Below are 20,091 nucleotides of genomic sequence, written 5' to 3'. Positions count from 1 at the left end.
ATGCTAGAAGCAGAAATTTCAACTTATATTAATGGGATTTGACCCCCCCCACCCCAGCCCCTGCCTCTGCACACGGTTTGCCACAAATCATGTGAGATACAAACTAGATATGTAGAAGAAGGAGTTATAATGTGATGAGACCAAAATTAAACTTTTTGTCCATACAAGCAAAATAGATTAAGTATTGGAAATCCAGCAATCCGGATCTAGGTTGATTTGAACACACCTTCCCCCCAGCGAAACAAGGTGGTGGCCTCATTGTGCTGCTTGGATACTTTTCTTCTGCAGAGCTACGGAAGCTTGTCAGAATTGAGAGGATGATGGACGTAGGCCCATTCAAATTTCAGACCTGCATTTAATTGAGAGTTTGTGGTACAAGACTCCCATTCACAGAAGCTCCACATCCAATCTGACTGAGCTTAAGCTATTTTACAAGGAATGGGCAAAAGCTTGTGTCTCTAGATGTGCAAAGCTACATGCCCCAAAAGATGTGCAGCTGTGACTGCAGCAAACGATTACTCTACAAATGATCAAAGGGCCCTGCATGGTCAAGCCCATCTGCTGAAATTACTTCTCATTGACAAAAGTTGTTTGATAAAAATCAGATGATTTTGTTCTCAGCATTATGTCAACCACCCCTACAATCACTCTGATGAACATTTTGCACTACATGCAAAGCTATTGTGTGATTGGTCAGAATTTCATGGGTGTTTGTTTATGCGGAAAACAGTCCCAACTACTCAGTTTCTAAAGCAGGTTTTTCAGCTGGAGAGAAGGATGGATAGCTTTGAGGCTCAATTGTCCGAGGGTGGGACGAAGTACATAATATAGGACAAAAAAACTGAACTCTCCCTGGTCAGTTCTGGTCCGATGCACCAGGCAAATGTCCCACCCAATGTCTTCTGTTCTTTTTTTTTTTATTATTATTATTTTATTTTTAATTACATGGAAAATAAAATGAGATGTTGCAGCTCATCAATCATTATTTTACTCGTCCTTTGAGGATTTTTCAAAAGCCAACCAAAGGTTAGCTCAAAGAGAAAGACTTTTATTAAATATGTCACGTAAAAAAGAAGATAAGAAGAACACAGACTTGTTCAAATAAGTGTTTTTTTTTTAAATAAGCTGAGATTAGACTGCTTTAGCAGTACATATCACACCAAGTCAAGTTTCATCAGCAGAATTAAACAGAAGTAAACTGTTGGTGGGTATTATATGGTTCTAATCTAAACAAGTGTTCTGTTTGGACCATTTCTTTTCAACATAAAGACATGCAATTAGTTTCCAAGGCAACTGCGCTTTCCAAAGGGGGGATAATGTGTTTGTTCATAATGCCCTCAACTGTAAGGGAACACCATGTCAACAAAGATTTTATTTGATGCTGTTTTCCCAGCTGCATTATAGGAGTTGCATTTTTTTTTTCATATGTCTCTTCATGTTTAATTTGTACAAATGTGAGTTGAAAACTAGCTTTTTTGTTGTCTTTTTGAGGATTGTTTTTGTGCCTTTTCCTCACAGAGGAATGACGATGAGGCAGTGGTGGATCAGGGAGGAACGCGGTCCCAGCAGAGGGCCAACTTTGAGCAGGAGGATTTTGAAGGTAACAAAAAAGCAGAAAGCAGCAAGCTCCTGCAGCTGAGTCCACCCACTCCGTCCTAACAACTGCTGCTTTCCCTCTTGACAGCTTTTTTTTTTTTTTGCTGTTAAGAGAGGAGCAGAGTAGGAGGCAGAAGCTGTGGGTGAGCTCAGTTTGCATCAGTAATTTCATGATCGCTCAAAGAAAGACAAAGCGACTCTAAACAAAGTTACAAATGGTGGGACTGAGCAAATTAGGATGACTAGAAGCCGTGGCGAATGTTCTCTATCTGCAGAATAAGATAACAATAGAGGCCTCTGAAGCGTCAGCTCAGCTTGTTTCTGAATTATTGTTAATAGTTAATCTTTCTTTCCTTTAACAATACAACCTTTAGATCATTTGTGCAGAGAGATAACAACACCAACCTCCTGCTAGGGTGCACCAGACTTCCAGGAACAGCTTAGAGAACATACATGTCCATTTTGGAAAAAAAAAAAAAAAAAAAAAACTTATTAAAGATTGTCAGAGTTGCATTGCTTCAGTAGATCACAGAGTAGCACTACAGCAGTTACACATGCATTAATCAGACAGAGCTAAATGACAGGTAGAGAGAATGACGCTCATGACCTCTTCGTCATGGTGCTGGTGGTTAGTGGATGAATTAGAAGCAGGAAAAATGGGGAAGCATAAAGATTAATTTGACACTGACCAGATTGATATGCCAAAATGACTTAGTCGGAGCATCTCCAAATCTTTTAGTCCTTATTGGGCATTTCCGGTCTGCTTTGCTTAGTATCATTCAAAACTGGTCCAGTAAAGGAACAGTGGTAACTTGACGACAGTGTCACGGTGGAACCTTTTCTCTGTGGTACGTTACAGCAGTAGGGCTACTGTAGCTCAGTTTGCTGAAGACCTTGCAACTTACTTGAAGGATGCAATGTTAACATTTTGGTACTAGATACCACAGCACACATTCGGGGATCTGTTATGGTCAGTGACTCCTCCATGCTCCACTAGGGTTGTTTTGGTAGCAAAGAACGTCTCACGCAATAAATGGATGTAGTGCAAAAGTGCTTTGGGGACCTCTGGACTTGATAAAGCGCTATACAAGTACAGCACATTTGCCACTTTGTCATTTATATTATTAGGCTGGTGGTCATAATTATATGCATGACCTTTGTAGATTAACAACTTATCTGTAATAGATTCCAACAACTGTTCAAAATGTATTACCATCACATTACATTGTTGGGTATAATGACATAACAATATCAGTGGAGTGTATTTCTGTACGCACAAGCTTCATGTGACATAGTGGTGGAACAAACAAGAAAGACAAGAAGTTAAATGAGCTATCTGCATGATTTGCAGCCATTGTTTCATTGCCCCTGAACAGCCACACATGCCATGAGACAGTAATCTTTATCATCAAAAACTTTGCTTATGTCAGCAAAGCAGAAGCCCAGAATTCCTCTATGGATACAGCAAACTGGTTTAAAAACAAATCAGCCAGCAGATCAGTCCTGATTAGGTAAAATACATCAAGGGAGGCCCTGAATTATTAAGCTTTTGCAAGCATGGTTTTCCACTAAGTCCAGCTGTGCCAGTAATTATTGAAATGAGTCACATGCATCAATCAGAAATGCATCAGTTATTCCAAACTAAAATAGTTTATTCTTCCTGAATTAACCACTTTGGTATTTGTCTCCAGGTCACAGGACTCTCTACATTGGGGTCCATGTCCCTTTAGGCAGTACCAGGAATCGTAGCCATCACAGGCATCGTCACCATGGGAAAAAACATTGGAGGAGGAGCAGAGAGCGAACCCTTCCCTTGGTGGAGGGAAGAGAGTCTCCAAATTACGGTATAGGCCACGAGAGCAGCCTTTCAAAAATATGTGTCTGCTGTCATTTGGATTTGTCTTACGGTTCATTGCAATCCCTGCCAGACACTCCCTCCCAGCGGGTTCAGTTCCTGCTGGGGGCAGAAGACGATGATGAGGAACACATCCCCCATGACCTCTTCACGGAGATGGATGAGATCTGTCTGAGAGATGGAGAGGACTCGGAGTGGAGGGAAAGTGCCAGGTGATGTTAGTGATCTTAATGTAGCAAAATTTAGAAATCCCCAGAGGTTGCGAGCATGAGCAGTCATGGTAGCGATCTGTGAGAAATGCAGATTGCAGATTATGTTTAATGTTTGTGTTTCAGCAACTTGTTTAGTATTTTCACATGATTTCCCTATATTTTATCAGACACCTCTATAAAATGATGGTGTACTCTTGACATGGTAAATAAGACATATTTTATTTACATTGATACCCTGGTAAAAAGCAATAAGGGAGGAGAGTAAATGAGTGAAGCTGACAGGGAAAAGGAGAAATGAGAGCTACATGTGAGGGCCCCCAGAATGAACGAGTGTTGCTTTTGCGCCTAGAACAGATGGCCGACCAGTTTGCCGTCTGCTGGCAGCACTTGATGGCAACTCAAACTCTTCTTACAGGTGGCTGAAGTTTGAGGAGGATGTAGAGGACGGGGGAGAGCGATGGAGCAAACCCTACGTCGCCACGCTGTCTCTCCACAGTCTGTTTGAGCTGCGAAGCTGCATCATTAATGGCACTGTTCTGCTTGACATGAGGGCAAATAGCATTGAAGAGATTGCAGGTGATTAAGGCAATGTGATTTTGTTAGTTCTGGCTTTTGTTATATTTTTAAATCTCTCTAGAAAGAAAATAAAGAAAAAAATAAAATTTATATTTTTAGGAAGCTTACTTTTAGTGTGTAATCCTGGAACTTTGGGCATATCTTATTGTTTAATGTTTGTAATATTGGGAGAATTACCAATTAGGTGAATTCTTCTCTTAACTCCAACTGCACTATAAATCTTCTTTTTTTTTTTTTAAAGAAACCTAAAAAACATTGGTAATTAGCAACAACACACCCATATCTAACCTGTTGTTTTTGGGAAAAGTTTTAAATGGGATGCATTTTTATATTGATGCACCTTAATGCTGGCAATCCAGATTCTTAACAAAGACGGTCACAACATGCTGGTTTAACGACTGGAAAAGCTGCTTTGCATTTAGCCCAGGCGTCTCAGATAAAGGCATTTTGCTTTTGTTTTGCTCCTCAGAAATGGTCTTGGATCACCAAGAGTTATACTCACCACTGGGAGATGACCTCAGAAAGAAGGTGCGTGAAACTCTCTTGAAGCAACACCATCACCAGAACCAGAAGAAGCTGGCTAACCGCCTGCCGATTGTACGCTCCATCGCCGACATGGGCCGGCGGGCGTCAGAGCTCCATCTGGACAAGAATGGTGAGAAACCAAATAAGCACAAACCTCTGCATACTTCAGTTTTAGAATATCTTAAAGACACTGTCCCGTAAAGTAACTTTTTTATTATTAACTAAAAGAATGAATTTCCAATTGAGGATTTCACAAAAGCCAATTATTTAAAAGAGCACTGATTAAAACAAACAAACAGACAAAAAAAAAACACAAAATTGCTTTTGTTTTTGTTTTGCTTGGTTTATTTTGTGTTTTTGGCTTTAGGCCATCACAAAAGGTTTGAGGCAGCTGGTATTTAAAACAAAATTTTAATATTATAGTTTAGGTTCAAATTTAATTCAAGTAAATCCAATTGATCCCAAAAGAATTCAGTTATTGAGAGCCAATCATATATAGTCCAGTTAAATCCAGTTCTAAAGGGATTTAGTCAAATGTGGGTTTAATGCCATCCCAGTTGTCAAATTGAGGTGCTGACTTTGTGGAAATCTCTCATCGCAAAGAAGCATGTGGTGACAGTGGAGAGAAGCCACTTGATTTTAACAAGAAACAACATACAGTAGAGGGCAGGTTCAGTATGAGTGGTCACCTTCTGCCACCAGTTATGAGTTGAGAAGATAGAAAAGAGAAAAAGACAAAAAGGAATGTTAAAGTCAGCAGTATTTTTGTGCATCAAATTGACTGTGATAACTCCATCAGTTGTTACTTCTGGGAAGACACGTAAAAACAGAAACCTCGAGTCAGCAGGTGGTTTTCCCTTTGCAAACTACATTATAATTGGTTGCTCCTAAATCCGAGAATCTAATGTAAAAGTTTATATGTAAATTGCCCAGTTGTAAATATTTCAAGGACGTCATTTATATAATACTTTGAATATTTCAATGGTTTGGCCAGGTCAGCTGACAGCATCTCAGTCTCAATTAGCGGGTCCTGACGGCAAAGGGGACATCAGCAGAGAGAACAGTGCTGTGGACTTTAGCAAGGTATGTACATTGGAAGTGTATATAGTTTTGTTGTGGCTGCTTGTGAAAAGTGTTGGAAAACTGGAGACAGGCTGGTATGGTTGGTACAACTGTTCCCAACATACAGCCTCACAAAAAGAAAGTTTAGTAATTGTGACAGATGATTTTGAGTCGAGTTTTTTTTGCCCTTCACTTCTCACTGTAGGTTCTAAAATTAGGGTTGAGGGTTTAGTCTCTTAGCCACAATTGTGTTTCTGACACGATGCGACTTCCAATTAAATGTAATACCTGAATAATTACTAAAACTGTAAATAACAGCAAAGTAGAACATTTATCTACTGTAATTTTTTTCTCAAGTATTTCTTCTAAGAAACAGACACCACTTATTACAACTGAAGGCAAAAAGAGAGAATTATTATACCCAAAATTTCCATGCACTTCAGCACAAAGTCCTTAAAACATGTATGGATGATGGTGTGAGTTTAGATGCATAACTGACATGATTTTAATAAAAAAATATAAATTTGGCACAAGCTGTCATGTTAAAAAGAACTGGGACACCTCAATACATATCAATTTCTTTTACAGAAATGTTCGCATTATCAAAGCTAATTATTTAAAAAGAAATTAAAGACCAGGAATTAATAAAAGTTAACACAAAAATATACCATGTTTTAGTCATCAAACAAAAGATATTAACCAAAAGCTGTGTACTAAACAAAGAAAAAGTTAGGACACCCTATCAGTCAGTCCATTTGCATGAAGTAACTTCAAAGGGTTTCTTTAGTCGTCCGTCACCTGATGGAATTCATGATGGAAAATCATCAGGTCCTGCTGCAAAAAAAAAAAATCGACATCCAAACAACTTATTTGGAGACTTCTTTCAGCATTTTGTGGTTTTCTGTTGGTGACCGTGCTTGGGCGACGAGACCAAGACACCACCATGGTTATGTTGAATTTATCTTACTTTTAGAATATTTTCTGTACTGTGGAACGACTGAATAAAAATGATTTTGAGAGTTCATAAGCTGCAACAATATTTCTGTTCCTGTAGTCCTCAAAAACTCTTTCAGAGTTTGGTGTTCATTCTCACTTCAACAGTTAGGAACGCATCATCACACTAAATGTCTGATGTTTAAAACAAACAAACAGAGAGCACCTTCAAAAATATTGAGTGATGATATTTCTATAATATGTAACTTATGTAATACACCTGTGTGAGATTCTGGGATTAAAAAAAAGGTATGTCCTAATTTATCTCCCAAAAGAAGTTGCATTTTTTATATCACAGCTTACAAAATATGAATGTGTTTTCTTCAGCTTTTACTGTTTTATTAACAAGCTAAGAAAGTTTTTGATTAACCCATAATTTCAATCTTCTAAGAATCTAAGAAAGATACGGTGTTTGAGTTCCATTAAATATTTTTATCAGAAAGGGACAAGTTCAGACCATGAAGTTACATTTGGTTCTATATTTTTACAGTGAAACAAAATGAGAAGTTAATGGCGAAATTACCCATTTTTTTTAACCTGCATTTTACAGACCATCTGTCGCTAGAGAGAGAGAAAAAAAGAACCCAAATGCTGACAGCAGACAGACAGATTAAAAGCCAGAATGACCTACTCCAAAAAGCACTCAAATTCGGGAAATCCGAAAGCCAATAAAAGTCCACACCAAAAAAAAAAAATTGAAAAAATGAAAACACTCTGTGAATTCAGAGGAAATCAAATAACCACTGGAATAAGCAACAAAATACTGAGCAATCTTTCAATCCTAGCAATTTCCTAAAAATCCTAAATAACCCATATTGTTTTCCCAAGCATACTAAATAATGCAACACTGTCAAACTGATGAGGAAATGTGATGTTTTACTGATAATTCAGTAAAACATCACTTTTTGTTTAATTTACCTGTTTTGATAGTTTCATTTGGTAAATCAGGTATAAACTGCTGCATTTCATTGTTTTTCCTTCACCCCTTTTACTTTTTAAGCAAATTTGCAGTTTCATAATTTTATTTGGTAGTCTGCTGAAAGGAACTGCAATAGTTTTCTGCTAAAAGAAAAGCAACACTTTTTCCTCTCATGTTGTTAAATACCGTTTGACATTTCTTGCAGATGTTTAAAGACTCATTTTGGTGAAAATTATGTTTATTCTGTTTATTAATTTTTTATTCTCTTTAGAGGATGTTTTTTGGAACACATTATGATTAAAGCAAACACTTGTCACTTTGGGTCTTATATTTCTAGCCACTTTTGTGTTTAGTCATACTCTGTTTTGGTATCCCTGTATTTCCTTTTTCATAATTAGAAGTTATTTTTCTGTATTTTTACTTCAGTTCTCTCCATCAGTCAACTTCATCGGTAGCCTGTTTTCAATCCTTGGATGTTGGGAATGATTACCTCCAGTAATCATTTCCAAGGGTAAAGGGCTGCTGTTTTTTCTTAACTCCTTGGTAGTTTTTCCTCAACTTGCTCTTCATCATTTCAGGTGTTTATTTTTTGTTGGACTCATCTTTGGCATTGCTATAATGTCTTTGCTCTTCTATTAAAAATCCACCAAACCGTTATTCAGCTCCAACAGAAGGGCAGGTCAGATTTAAAAGTCCAGTTTTCTGATTAACAGGGATAATAATCATGCAACCATATAGGGCCATTAAACTGTCAATTTCCAAAGCATTAAATTAAAATGTAGAATTAAAAAAATGGGAGAATAATTTCAGCAGTATTTTGACCATGTTATTACACATTCTCCCTATAAAACTGGTCAGCATGTTAGGCTGCACACGCAGATTACAGATCTGATGTTTCAAAAATGTATTTAATTTCTTCATATTTAAATACTTTTAAAATGCATAGTCAATTCATATTAAAAAGCTGATAATTTAAATCAACTTTCTTGATAATTTCTGAGAATTATTTTTAATTATATAAAATTAATAAAAGAGCGTATGGTTTCATGGGATTAAATATGTGTGCAGAAAATCATCCTGGGTTTCCTGTTGAACTTCCAGTGTTCTTTGATTAACCGATTTACTCATTGTAGGTACTTTTAGCACACTTTGAGTCTTTGTTAAAATTTTCAAAGCGAAATATGGGGGATAAACACCAAACACGATCAGACTGTTACGCAACTGTGCATTCCGAAAAATTAATAGGAGGTTATCTTTCATAGAAAACCACCGAGTGAGGGATTAGGATTATTACCATGTTAGGTATTAGAAAAGTCAAACACATGCATTAATGAAAAAATAAAATAAAAATAAGATCGCAATATGTTGTGGCAGTGCATTTTATGCTTCTGTTTTACATTCACAGAAACTATTGTAAAGAAGTGATTGAGTTTTATGGTTGTATATTTATATCCCAGAAATGACTGAGAAAATAAATTCACATTCTGTCAATTTTTGAAGAAATTCTACATTTCAGGACAAACTACGTTATTATTCATATAGTCAAGTTTTAATTTATATTCAAAAAAATCTCTTTAAGAAACAGAAAATAATAAATGATAAAAAAAACAAAGCTCCCACTGGTAATTGTTGTTATCTAGAGATGCATCATCTGAATGAGGGAACAAATAACACTCCAGTGGGCATTTGTCGTCCTCATGAAATTATCACACAAAAATCAACACCTTTAATAAAAAAGAAAGGATTTCTGGCTGGCTTTTATTCATATCTGTGAATCTTAATTTTTTTTTTTAGCTTACTGGCTCTTATGAGTTATTATGCAATGGATTAAGTTATAACCTATATTTGCATGCTCTTTTGTAATATTTCATTCACACATCTGTGCCCTATTTGAATGCTGGAACAAACAAATCTAGCACAGCTGGATTAAATTCAGACTGGGAAATGGGTAAACTCATACATTTATGGATTTACGGGAGGATAAACTGTAAATAAAAACCTCTTCCTGTGAATGCACTTGGTACTCTTAGGATTATAGTTAGAGCTGCATAGCTGAACCATGTGGAATGTTGCACCTTTTATCCTTTTTTTCCAGATAGATCTTCATTTCATGAAAAAGATCCCGCCGGGGGCGGAGGCCTGTAATGTGCTGGTGGGAGAGCTCGAGTTTCTGAACAAGCCAGTCGTGGCATTTGTTCGCCTTTCCCCTGCAGTCCTGCTAAACGGGTTGGCTGAAGTCCCAATTGCCACAAGGTTTCTGAAACACTCATTCAGCTTCTGAACCATATTTGACATTACTTGTTCAATAAGCAGCCACTGTTGATCATCCATGACTTGTTTTCAATTTCAAGGTGTTCATTTTTATTTATTTTTTGCCTTTAGGTTTCTATTTATTCTGCTGGGGCCTTTGGGTAGGGGAGCTCAGTATCATGAGATTGGGAGGTCCATAGCAACTCTTATGACCGATGAGGTAAGGGGTCGCTGAAGCCTATATACATCACAATCCCATATTTTACATAATTATACAGTTTGGTGAAATGCTAGTCAGATGTCACTCTCAGATTTTCTGCACTTTGAATAAATTCACAGCTCAGTCGAACTCAGAACAAACCCTAAAGTGGTGGAACATTTCGAAGTGTGAAGCACAGCTCAGAGCTTTCATAACTTGCTTTTGGCGATTAGTCAGGCCTCATGTGCTCCATTTTGTCCAGAATTTGTGTTGTCATCCTCCAAGACTGGATCTGTGAAAGAAAAACAGATCCAGACTGAAGTTGGTTCTAAAAAAGATGCACTCGCTGAATAAAAATATGCAGAAACCTGTTATAAATAGGGGCAGTTTCACATTGTTAGGGTCAAGCAAGGTAATTTATTTGTTGTATCCATGCAGGATTCACCTAGATGGTGCACCAAATCATTTTCAAATAAGAATTATGATGAGCTTTGCTCTTACTTACATAATTAAAACCCAGTGTAACCAACAACAACAAAAACGAGTCCACCTGCATCAAATTCATTCTCAGTATGTGTTCAGAAAAGGTCTAATAGCAAATCAGAAAGGCATGTAAGGTAAAAGAAAGTTGTCAATATGTTTAAAGATGTTTACAAAAGAATTTCCGAAACATCTAGTGGATCCACTGTTCAGTCTATCATCTGAAAATGGCAGCAATACCAACCTACAAAGACAAAAACAGAAACAGAAAAGCACCAGCAGGCCCAGGGTCACTCTGGAGGAGTTGAAGAAGTCCACACCTCAAATGTGAGAATTTGGTTTATAAACCGACCTGTACTCACCCCAGAGTACAGGTCTGCACATCACCCCAGACATACCATGCTAAAACAGTAAAACATGGTGGTATCAGCATCAACGTGGAAAGCACTTTGGGTTGACGAGAAAATGATTTAGAAGAATACCGAAAGAAAACCTGAGAACCCACAAATAGACCTGGGAGTGTGCAGGGGTTCACCTTCCTTCAAGACCACAACCCTACATTCTGAACTAGAGAGGATTAGCTTAAATAAAATCTCATTTATATGATCACCAAAAGAAAAGAAAATAGATTGTTTTCTTTCTGTCCAGGTTTTCCATGATGTTGCCTACAAAGCTAAAGACCGGAATGACCTTATTGCTGGGATTGATGAATTCCTTGATCAAGTGACTGTCCTGCCTCCAGGAGAATGGGATCCATCAATACGCATAGAGCCACCAAAAAATGTACCTTCTCAGGTTGGTGCAAATTTTGTTTTACACATTGAAATTAAAGACAGTTTGACATGATAGTAAATCTCCTGCTATTAATCAAACAGGAAAAGAGAAAGAAAAGCAACCTTTTACCTAATGGTTTAGTGGAGGGTGAGGAGGAGGATGAAGACAGTGGCCATGGTGGTCCAGAACTGCAGCGTACCGGAAGGTATTCAGAAATATCATTGTCATGAACTGCACTTGGCATCTGCCTGTCTATTTTTTTTTATTTTTTTTTAGATATTATTTTCTAAAGTCAGAGTATTTAATCTGGTATTAATAAAATACTCATCCATTCATTCGCTTTTCTGATCATTCATTTTTGTAACAATCTATTGAGAAGGAGATCGATGAAACTTGGTTCACTGCGAGAGAAGGTTTTGCAGTCTCTGTAATTTAAATCAAATTTGAAGCATAATGAGTAGACACTGAAGTAAAACATTTTCCATCCATCCATCCATTGGCTGTATGAACTTATCCTTGTGAGGTCCTAGGGGGGCTGGTGTCTATCTCCAGCAGTCATTGGGTGAAAGGCAGTGTATTCCCTGAGCAGGGTGCCAGTTCACTGAAGAACAACACAGAGATATAGGACAAACAACTGCACACACTCTCACCTTAAGACCATTTAGAGACCATTTGCCCGAACAGTTATTTTTTTGGACTATGGGGTAACGAAGGAGTACCCAGACAGAACCCACACATGCACAGGGAAACCATCCAAACTCCATGCAAAAAGACCCCAGGTCTGGATTCAAATTCAGGATCTTCTTGCTGCAGGTCAACAGTGCTGCCAACTATGCCACCGTGCAGCCAAACCTTCTCAGATAAAATAAAAAATATAATTTTGGAATATTTTGGAATATTTCTGATATTTCTGCAAATTCTTTTTGAAATCAAGCTGAAAAACATTACAAAAAAATAACATCTTTCCTCAAAAGCCAAGTCTACCGCAGCACAACTATTTCTGGAGAAACTTGAGCTGCAGTTCTGTCTGGAAGTGGTTTCCATAGCAACAACTTTTTTTTTGTCTGATCTCTATTTGCAGCTCTACATTTTCATCATAGAGCCTGTCACACTAAGCCAAGAACTTATCGTTTGAAGGAGGGCCTGGGGAAAAATAACTTTAGGATTAAAAAAAAATAAATGTTTGTTCATAATACTGATAAATCAATATATATATATATTGTAATTTTTCCTTAGGTGGTTTGGTGGCCTTATTCTGGACATCAAGCGCAAGGCCCCCCACTACCTGTCAGATTACTCTGATGCTATTAGCTTGCAGTGTGTTGCCTCTTTCTTGTTCCTTTACTGTGCCTGCATGTCCCCTGTCATCACCTTTGGAGGACTGCTGGGCGAGGCAACAGAGGGAAGAATAGTAAGTTAAGATATTTTTGTATTGCTTGTTATTAAAGCTCTGCCAAGTAAACAGCTTAAAAAAAATAATTTCTCTACATTTAATTACAAAGTATTTGAATTTTAGCAGGATAAGAACTGTTTCAATACGTTTACATGAATACTGTCTGTGTTTTTTCTTTCTAATCTCTAGAGTGCAATTGAGTCACTGTTTGGCGCGTCACTGACAGGAATAGCCTATTCGCTGTGTGCTGGGCAGCCCCTCACCATTTTGGGAAGCACGGGCCCTGTGCTGGTGTTTGAAAAGATACTTTTTAAATTCTGCAAGTATGCTCTTTTAAAATGTGATTGAGTACATACCTATTTATTTATTTATTTATTTATTTATTTATTTATTTATTTATTTATTTATTTATTTATTTATTTATTTATTTATTATTTTTTAATGAAATATAATAGATGGACAGTTTCTGGAAAGTGAGGAGAAGCCAATCTTCTTGCCCTGTTTACTTTTCCAAAGCTTTTCCACATTTCCTGCACAAAGGTTCATGGGAGTAATAGGTGTGCTCATTTGGCTCTTTTTTGTATATCGCTAATAAGAGTACTGCAGTGTTTTTTTTCCTCTGATTTAGATGTCCCTTTTCTTAAAAAAAAAGTGTTTTAAAATCATTATCCTGTTTTCACAAAACAGTTCAAAAGACTAGTTGTGATTTATTTATAGTATTTTACAAGGATTTTTATTAGCTTTTCTGTCTCTTAATAAGATATTTGGCCTCTGAAATTAACCAGTTTTTTGTATGTCAGTTATCATGCTAAATCATTTTGCTTTGTTTTGCCTTCCCTGAGCTTCTAAAATATTCGCGATAATGAAATTCTCAAATTCACCACATTACAACCAATAAACAATGCCATTTATTCTCTCTCCCCAGGGAGTACGGTTTGTCCTATCTGTCTCTCAGAACCTGCATTGGCCTGTGGACAGCTTTTCTCTGTATTCTGCTGGTGGCCACAGATGCCAGTTCCCTTGTTTGTTACATCACCCGTTTCACAGAGGAAGCGTTTGCCTCGCTCATCTGCATCATCTTTATTTATGAAGCCTTGGAGAAACTTTTGCACCTGGGGGAACTCTATCCCTTTAACAAGAATAACAACTTGGACAAACTCACCACATATTCGTTAGTATGCATGTCTTTTGCAATTGCCTCTTGTAGTGATAATTTAAGCAAATGTTCCTTGGAGTATTTAAGTGATCAAAAAGTTGATTTGCTGTTTCAGATGCGCTTGTGTTGAGCCTTCGGATCCCACTAATGGCACCGTAAAGTTCTGGGAAGTCAACAACATAACTGCCTCTGAAATTTACTGGGAAGCCCTGGAGGTGAAGGTATGAATAACTACCAATTCATAGATTATAAACCACTCCAGCAAACCGAAGCAAAATTTTAGGTCACGTCAGTGACTTCAGCAAGAAAAAAAAAAAAAAAAAATCAAACAAACATTTTACCCGACAAAACAACTGGTAAAAAAAAAGGATTTTTGGCTTGCTTAGCTTAATAAAGTGGCATGCTTATCCAGATGGATGAGACGAGATGAGATTAAGGACATGTGGGCTGGATTATATTGGATTATATTAGATTAAAGGGCACTAAAATCATTATAAAAGCACATTTTCGGTCTGAGAACTTTTGTTTTCATTGGCATAAAAGCTCATGAACCCTGCATATTTCTTTGATGTCACAATAACTCTGCCCTGCTTTTCCTCACTTGCAGGATTGCATTGAAAGGAGAGGGGAGTTTGTGGGGACCGCTTGTGGTCCTGAGGGACCCTATGTTCCAGATGTTCTCTTCTGGTGTGTCATTCTCTTCTTTTCTACTGTTGTCATGTCTGCCTTTCTCAAGGAGTTCAAGTTCAGCAATTACTTCCCCACAAAGGTACTGTGACTCGTTATAATCAGTGTGCAACTAAAATCATGACTCAAACGTGATGATAAATGTGTTGCACAGTGCAGCACTACACTCTTGTGGTAATCCACGGGCATTGCAGTGACTGAAAAAGAGATTTATCACTGGTGTTTTTTGTTGACTGCTTGATATTTTCTAAGTTGCTAACAAGCATTTGGCCAATCTACAGTTACATTTTCAAAACCTTAAATACAATTAGCACAACTTTGATTTTACATGGCCCTGCCATTAACACATTTCATGTCGTTTTCACAGAATAGGAAGTCAGTGAGCACATTTCTGAAATGCGTACATTGTTTTAACACCCAAAGACAAAATGAAAATATTGTCTTATTTGCAGAGCACACTGGAATATAAAACACCAAACACAATCTTCCGAAACTTGCTCAAAAACAAGACTAAAAAGCTTTAAATTAAATTCTCGCTGATTCACAACAAAAATACTTTGCAAGACATAAACATTCAATTCGCCTCTATATATATATATGTACTCAAATCCAGTCATAGAAACAGACCTGTTTCTGTTTCTATTATTAATAACACAAATAATTTGTGTTAGTAAATGCTTGTTACCAGTTGTGAAAAAAAAACAAACAAACAAACATACAAACAAAAAAAAAAAAACATTTTCTCCCTCTTTTTTTAGGTGCGGTCTATTATCAGTGATTTTGCTGTGTTCATCACTATTCTCACCATGGTCTTGGTTGATTATGCTCTAGGGATCCCCTCCCCCAAACTGAAGGTGCCTAATGTGTTCAAGGTAGGAAGGAAAAATAAGACTCTGACTATGAAGACATCATATTTATTTAAAAATGTTCAGCCAATTGTTATATATATATATATGTGTGTGTGTGTGTTTTCTGAAGCTTCTACTTAATTAACACAATTAACATTTTAGCGACTTGCTTTGTTATAACCACCAACTTTAATGCCCTTCATTGCTGTTTTTGTAAAAGACCAATATAACATGACTTCTATGTGTCTGCTGGAAGAAAAAAATGACACATGACTATCTGCAATTTCTTACAAATAAACATCTGAAACGTATGGCAGGCATTTGCACACAGTCCCAGTAACATAATGCAGATCTGGACTTTGACTGAGTCATTTTAATACATGAATATGCTTTGATCAAAACCATCATTTAATAAGTCTGGCTCTATATGCAGGGTGACGGTGGTGTTAGTTTTCCACTACACATAATGTTTTGCATGTGAGCCGAACGTCTTCTTCCACATGCCGCATGCTTCCCCCTGACCTGGCCTGTCAGTTCAGAGGACGGTCATGTCTTGGTAGGCTTGAGGAAAGACTGTTGAGTATACAAGTGCACATCACACTTTTCAGATTTTTATTTAAATAAAACATCTTAACAAATACAACGATTATCCACTTAACATTTAAATTGAGGTTGTAATAGGACAGAACATATCAGAACGCTCAAGACACTGTGCTGATGATTCAACAGCCAACCAGAGACGATCGAGGTTGGCTCATCAGCCCGTTGGGGCCCAACCCCTGGTGGACAGCAGTAATAACTGTTATACCAGCTCTACTCTGCACAATCCTAATCTTCATGGACCAGCAGATAACCGCTGTCATCATCAACAGGAAGGAAAACAAACTCAAGGTATTCTCATCTGCCTGTACACCTTCCATCACTTTTGCACCAATCAAATAAAGACACAGCTTAGCTTTTGCTATTTGGTTTTCCTCCTCCAGAAAGGTTGTGGATACCATCTAGACTTGCTGATGGTCGGGATAATGCTGGGCGTGTGCTCCGTGATGGGACTGCCGTGGTTTGTGGCAGCCACCGTCCTCTCCATCACGCACGTTAACAGTCTGAAACTGGAGTCGGAGTGTTCAGCTCCAGGGGAGCAGCCGAAATTCCTCGGCATCCGGGAGCAACGCGTGACAGGCCTCATGATCTTCCTGCTCATGGGCAGCTCTGTCTTTATGACGTCAGTGCTGAAGGTGGGACAAAATCATTTTATCAAGAAGTGATTTTTTTTTTTTTTTTTTGTGGCTGATGTAACATTTCACTTGTTTTCTAATTTAATTTTAAGCAAACCTCTCTTAACTTCTCTTTTGCTTTTCTTAGTTTATTCCTATGCCAGTGTTGTATGGAGTTTTTCTTTACATGGGGGCATCTTCTCTAAGAGGCATTCAGGTACAAAAAAAGGGAAGGAAAATTAGACCAAAAAAAAATGATTGAAAGATATTGAATATGTGGAATGTGATAAAAATTTCAACAAGGACCATGACAGAAATGTACCCTTAGATTTGATCTTTTGTCAATCTCCTGCAGTTCTTTGATCGCCTCACGTTGTTTGGTATGCCAGGCAAGCATCAGCCAGACTTCGTCTACTTACGACATGTTCCCCTGAGGAAGGTGCACCTCTTCACCATAATCCAACTCAGCTGTCTCATTCTTCTGTGGGTTATCAAGACCTCCAGGGCTGCCATTGTCTTTCCTATGATGGTGGGTAAACAGATAGTTGTGACATTTATGCTACCTGTCCACTCCAGTTTGTGTCATATGGTTTCAAGCGTTGAGCTGTAAAGGTTAAAAGTGTCCAAAAGTAAGTGTCCGTTTTATTACATTTTTCAAACATTTTGGTCAGCAAACGAACATATATCTGACAATATTGAAGGTTTTGCAACTCCTATGATTTCACTTGCTTTCACTGATTAATAAATACATCATCTAAAGACACATGTTGATGTGATGCAGGCTACAGTAAATCATCTTTTTGTGACCAAACTATAAAAATGCATCTTCCTAATTCTTACTTAGTGTCAGAGTTTCTGTTGTTTCGATAAATTTCAACAACATAGTAATTCTTCTGTTTTATTCTGCCATTTTTTTGTTGTACCTTGTCATCTCTGCAGGTCTTGGCTCTGGTTTTCATTAGGAAGTTGATGGACTGTATCTTCACCAAGCGAGAGCTGAGCTGGCTGGATGATCTCATGCCAGAAAGCAAGAAGAAAAAGCTTGAGGATGCTGAGGAGGTGATAGATCTGTCTTTGGCCGTATTTTTTATTGTATTTTTTTTACAGATCTGTATTCAAATAATTCTACATTTTACATTTTTCTGCACTAAAATGTCTGATTGTTTACCTTTAGGAAGAAGAGCAGAGTATTCTAGTAGAAGATGAAGGTGTTGTGCAAGTGCCATTGGGGGGATATAAGTGAGTTATAGTGCCATTGTAAAAGCTCCGTGGACAGAATCATTTTCTGTATAATAAACTTTGTCTTATTTTTATGTTTAGACAATTTTCTCCCTCTTGTTTTTACAGAGGAATACCCATCATCAACATCACAGATGAGATGTCAAAAGGCTCGTTTGGAAATACCTGGAATGCCAACGACTGAAGAAAATAAAGCATCTATGAAGGTTTCCAACATTATTAGGCTGTACTTTTTTACAGAAATTTTGGCTAAGGCAGGAAATTAGTTTTCAATGAAAGAATAAAAACAATGTTCAGATTGATTATTTAGCTGCGAGGAAATTGCATGACTGGAGTTATGGCAAAGCATCACACTAGAATTCATCGAGCTCCTCAGATTGACCCATTCTTTCACAAAATTATAGAAGCAGCCTGCATGCCAAGGTGATGGAGTGTACACACTTGTGACCTTGGAAGGGATTGAACACCTGAATTTAAGGACTTTTGACATAAATATGTATTTTGCAATTACACTTATGCTTTGTTAACTTTGTTGTTGAACTTCAATATCATAAACATGAAGATATAAAACAACTTTTTCATGAGATTGCAAAAAACAAAACAAAGCAAAACAAAACAAAACAAAAAACGCCAAAAGTTGGAAAAAAATGAAGTCCGGTTTGGACTGTGCAGACGGCCTGGATCCATCTTTAGCCCTTCTGATTTTATACAATCAAATCTGTTTGCAAGACAACACGTACGTCAAGATCGTACAAAAACAGTCTGGTTTCAAAACAAATAAAACTGTGAAACTTTTAAAGAATACAAAGTTATTATTTCATGTGATTTGCACAATTTTCTGTTTCTGTGACTCGTATTATGTATCTATATGTTTTTAACCAAATTACATACCATACAATCTAGAAAGCACAAGCAATAGCTCCTCACGCCTAAACAACGCTATCCTATCCATGTAATAAAGTGTTTATTCATAAAGTGTTTATTTATATATATTTTTTGTGGGTTTTAAGATGATACTCATTGGGTTTTTTTTTTCAGCAGATTATTTTGTAATGCGAGAAAAAGTCTTACAGTCTTTTGCTCTCTAGTGACGGTGTACTTCTTCAATCTTTAGTGTTAAATTTCTCTTAACTGAGTCATCAAGCCATCTAACTGTCGAATGTTTTACCGTTGTCAACTTTTCAGAGAATAAAACTATGACTTGTGTAGTACATTGTTTTGAAAGTATTTATGAGGTATTGTATTGTCCGTACTACAAGTGTGCAAACCTCAATAATTCAAGATGTTTCACTTTTTGAGTGTAACCACTTAAATAAAAGTTGTTTCATTGATATTGTAGTATACTGAAATGGACTTGTACATAGCTGCTTAAATAAATCCTAATAAAGATGATAAAACGTTGTGGCTTTACGATCAAGTCAATATGGCGTGTTTCGGCAAACATTGGCGTTGGCCTCTAGTCGCATATCACCTTAGGCCGCTGTGCTAATTGTGTGGCTTTGTTGTAGAAAACGTGACAGGAACACCTAGTGTCAATGCAGCTGCTTTGCCTTCACACATCCGGCCTTAAGCAGAACAGGACTGGGCACAGGTTCGCTTTTGCAATCAACAGATGGTTTGATGTGCTGCAGATGACAGCTCGGAGAGGTGGAACATCCCCCGAGCGTGTCACGCTGCTGGCTCATGTGAATTACTCTTTCCTTCTCAGTGCTACGAGGAAATCAAAAGTGTTGACCCAGGTACTGATCCCAGCCAGTCTGATGCCGAGCTGATTGACATGATTTCCCTTTATTTAGCACGGCTGTCCTTGGTGTGCAGGTCTGATTATCATGGGGGAGATCCTCCCCCGGTGAGCAGCTGACAGGTGAAACACATCATTGTATACCTTGCAGAAATCCCTCTGCGTGGTTCTCCCAGCGGACAAACATGTTTATTGATTTTTCGTCTGCCTTCATTCGCGAGGAGGATCCAGAGAACACAACAGGAAACATATTCTTCACGCTGGGATGTGAGATCTCAAAGCAATAAATTAACCCTGACATGTAAGACAATATCAGCTCAAGTGAAAATAGTTCTTAGAAGAGACTTGAATTAGATGTTAGGTTGTTTTTTT

The 20,091-nt window shown here is 37.6% G+C and overlaps 1 protein-coding gene across 1 annotated transcript; it reads left to right on the top strand.

The window, feature by feature from the left end:
* Positions 1-1,331: 1,331 nt before the first annotated feature.
* Positions 1,332-19,377, top strand: slc4a10b (solute carrier family 4 member 10b). The gene is made up of 23 exons (XM_088008313.1): positions 1,332-1,343; positions 1,471-1,600; positions 3,288-3,663; positions 4,079-4,239; positions 4,709-4,894; positions 5,759-5,847; positions 9,834-9,991; positions 10,121-10,208; positions 11,316-11,462; positions 11,543-11,646; positions 12,678-12,852; positions 13,024-13,157; positions 13,760-14,005; positions 14,106-14,211; positions 14,598-14,759; positions 15,436-15,549; positions 16,255-16,416; positions 16,509-16,760; positions 16,888-16,956; positions 17,095-17,268; positions 17,679-17,798; positions 17,914-17,978; positions 18,087-19,377. Exons 1-23 carry the CDS (start codon positions 1,332-1,334, stop codon positions 18,160-18,162), a joined length of 3,306 nt encoding a protein of 1,101 aa, XP_087864439.1. The 3' UTR covers positions 18,163-19,377.
* The last annotated feature ends 714 nt before the right edge of the window (positions 19,378-20,091 follow it).

This window comes from Poecilia mexicana, unplaced genomic scaffold (genome assembly GCF_051168715.1).
Source record: "Poecilia mexicana isolate PSO_F unplaced genomic scaffold, ASM5116871v1 scaffold_2, whole genome shotgun sequence".
Classification (NCBI taxonomy): domain Eukaryota; kingdom Metazoa; phylum Chordata; class Actinopteri; order Cyprinodontiformes; family Poeciliidae; genus Poecilia; species Poecilia mexicana.
Note: the sequence above shows the minus strand (reverse complement) of the source record. Positions and strands in the feature narration are given on the sequence as shown.